General features: G+C 38.7%; 1 protein-coding gene across 2 annotated transcripts in view; it reads right to left on the reverse strand.

Annotated features, from left to right (window-relative positions):
* Positions 1-1,275: 1,275 nt before the first annotated feature.
* MEIS1 (Meis homeobox 1) overlaps positions 1,276-2,500 on the reverse strand; it is a 140,053-nt gene continuing 138,828 nt past the window's right edge. For both annotated transcript variants that reach the window (XM_023733215.1, XM_023733219.1), the window contains one exon: positions 1,276-2,500. This exon is cut by the window's right edge and continues 198 nt beyond it. In XM_023733215.1, the coding sequence (XP_023588983.1) occupies positions 2,415-2,500 (86 nt within the window). In that variant the 3' untranslated portion in view covers positions 1,276-2,414.

Raw genomic sequence — 2,500 nt, forward strand, 5'->3', positions numbered from 1 at the left:
AGCCTCCACAAGAAGAAAGGCTGAAAAAACCCAACTCACCCTGCCAAGTACGAGGGGAGGAGGGGCAGATGGATGGTTGGTTTATAAAGTTTATTATTAATTTTAAAAGTAAATAAATGGTTGTTAACTGCTAGTAACCACCTATCAGAAGAGAATGGTTTCACTAATGTGGACTCTTTACGTAGACGAAGAATGGCCGCTGGGTCAAACTGGGAAATTTAAACAAGCCCGTCGAGGGGGTGGGGGTGGCGTGGAGGGCGCTCACCGAGAAGGCTCTCGAAGGTTGAGCCTCTTTCTCTTTCTACACATCCACGTGTTTAGAAACCAGGCCCCATAAACAAAAGGTGGGAGCGCGCTGCTGCTCCAGCAGGTGAGCCAATCAATCGCACGTCACCTCGTAAACCCAACCAACAGCTGGTTTCTCTTTTCAGATAGAAACTAGACTTGTTGAGGGCGGGTTTATAGGGTGACATGGGCCTGCAAGTCAGACTCGAGTTTAAGGCGCTCTTCTCCGACCCATCCTTTGTTTACAAAGCAATCACTGCTAAAAGGCTTTTTTTTTTTAAACAAATTTGCCTTAATTAAAATATTTGTATATTTTCCTTAGCTTCGCGAAGCACTTTTTATAGCAGCCATTTTATTTAAATAAAATTATAAACTGTTCCAGCTTAAACATGTTATTTTGTACCACTTAGCTGGCTGCCATGCAGAAATTCTGTACAGCTGTTCTGGAAAATTGGTTAATAACCAGTTTTTATCCAATGAGAACATAGAGTATATTTAAAAAAATTAGATTTTGAAGTCTGGTCTCTTCAATTCACATAGTTAATTTCCTAATAAACACATACTGCTTATCCTAGGTAACGTCCTTAGTGGGAGATTGAGCTCTGTACTTAGAGTCATCATTATGGGCAAGAAGAATTTCACTGATATTAGATGACTAATTCTGTTGGATGTCATGGGTCTACAGTCAGTTTAGTGCCCTTAGGCCTTAAATGTGTTGATATTAAGAGTTCATTAAGTCCACTTAAAGAAATCAGTGATTATTATTAAATAATTTACTTGGTGGTTACAATTTTCAAATAGATATGCCTTGCGGAGCTAAAATTAATTTCACATTTACTGCATTCATCATTAAAAATTTGGGGGGGGGGCAGTAAACAAATTTTTCAAGCAGTGGAGTCAGCATGACAAAAATAATCTTGTTTTTATTTTAGATTCAGATTTCATGACTGCACTCAAACAACTACAAACCGGCATGGGCGTTATGATACAAGCCAAACTGTTTCCGTCCGAAACGCTAAGACTCAGTGTGCGATGATTGTTATTAATAATTAGCTCCTTGGTTTCTTGATAGAAAAAGGCTATCCACAAGCATTTGTTTATCCACAACAAAAAGTATAATTAGCTTATCCCACTTAGTAAATCTTGTATGCATGCCAACTCATACCAAACGGCTACTTTTACCAAAAAAATTGCAATAATACAGTTCATTTTTCCAGTCCTTTTTGCACAAAATTTATTTACAATGTCTACATAAATGCTCCAAGGTGGGACTATGGAAAAATACACACATGACCGATGCTTTGCTCAGAAATAAAGTCAACATATTAAAAATAAATCTTCAGTCTATGTTTTCGAGCTGCATAAAACAGGAAGTGATGTATACGGTGGTGGTTGTTGCATGGGGACAATGACGCTTGATGTGACAATTAGGCTTCTAAACACACGGCCTTTTGGTTTCCATGCCTCCTTCTACCAGTCTCCTTAAGACACTGCCTGCAACAGCTGAGTAATCATTGTGGATGACTGCAGTTTTCCCATCCTTCCCAATTTACATCTGTTCAGGCCAATTCAAATATGGTGAGTAAATGAATTAGACATGCAAATTCAAGCCCCAGGCTAGAGAGAGGAAGAGAGAGGAAAAGAGAGAAAGAGAGAGAGTGCGCATGGCTGAAATCCTAGGTGAGAAGAAAGATTCTTCTGCCTGATAGTTATTTTAATGCTCTAAAAATCCTGCAAATCAGACCTTCCTGTCCCTTGCAGGATAACTGTAAGGCTTTTTAATGTAAGGAGGCTTCTGGAGGAAGTGAAGAGCTATGGAAACAACACACATAGTGTGGAAAAATTTCACATTTTTTTTTAAAAAATCTATAAGAAACAACGTAATATGGATAACAGTATAATAGCATTTACAATATTTCACTCTTTGTTCTCTTAATGTCTTATATAGTTACTTAGCATGTCCCCCAAATTGACTTCGGTTGATATTTCCTGCTTTTTAAGAGTCCCTATGAAGAATTAGGGATGCTCCTTGGTCCAAAGTAGATGCCAAGAATGGAACTCCATAGTCATTGCAGAAAAAACATGATTTGAAATCAGTCACCATTGCAGACAATGCATATTCCCTTAAGCTACTGAGCATGAATGTCCATGACTTGTCCACTCATTGTTGGGTCTCCTGTGTTAAGAACCGTGGGGCTTGATGCTGACATTGGCA

This window comes from Trichechus manatus, unplaced genomic scaffold (assembly GCF_000243295.1).
Source record: "Trichechus manatus latirostris isolate Lorelei unplaced genomic scaffold, TriManLat1.0 scaffold00004, whole genome shotgun sequence".
In the NCBI taxonomy this organism is placed as follows: Eukaryota; Metazoa; Chordata; class Mammalia; order Sirenia; family Trichechidae; genus Trichechus; species Trichechus manatus.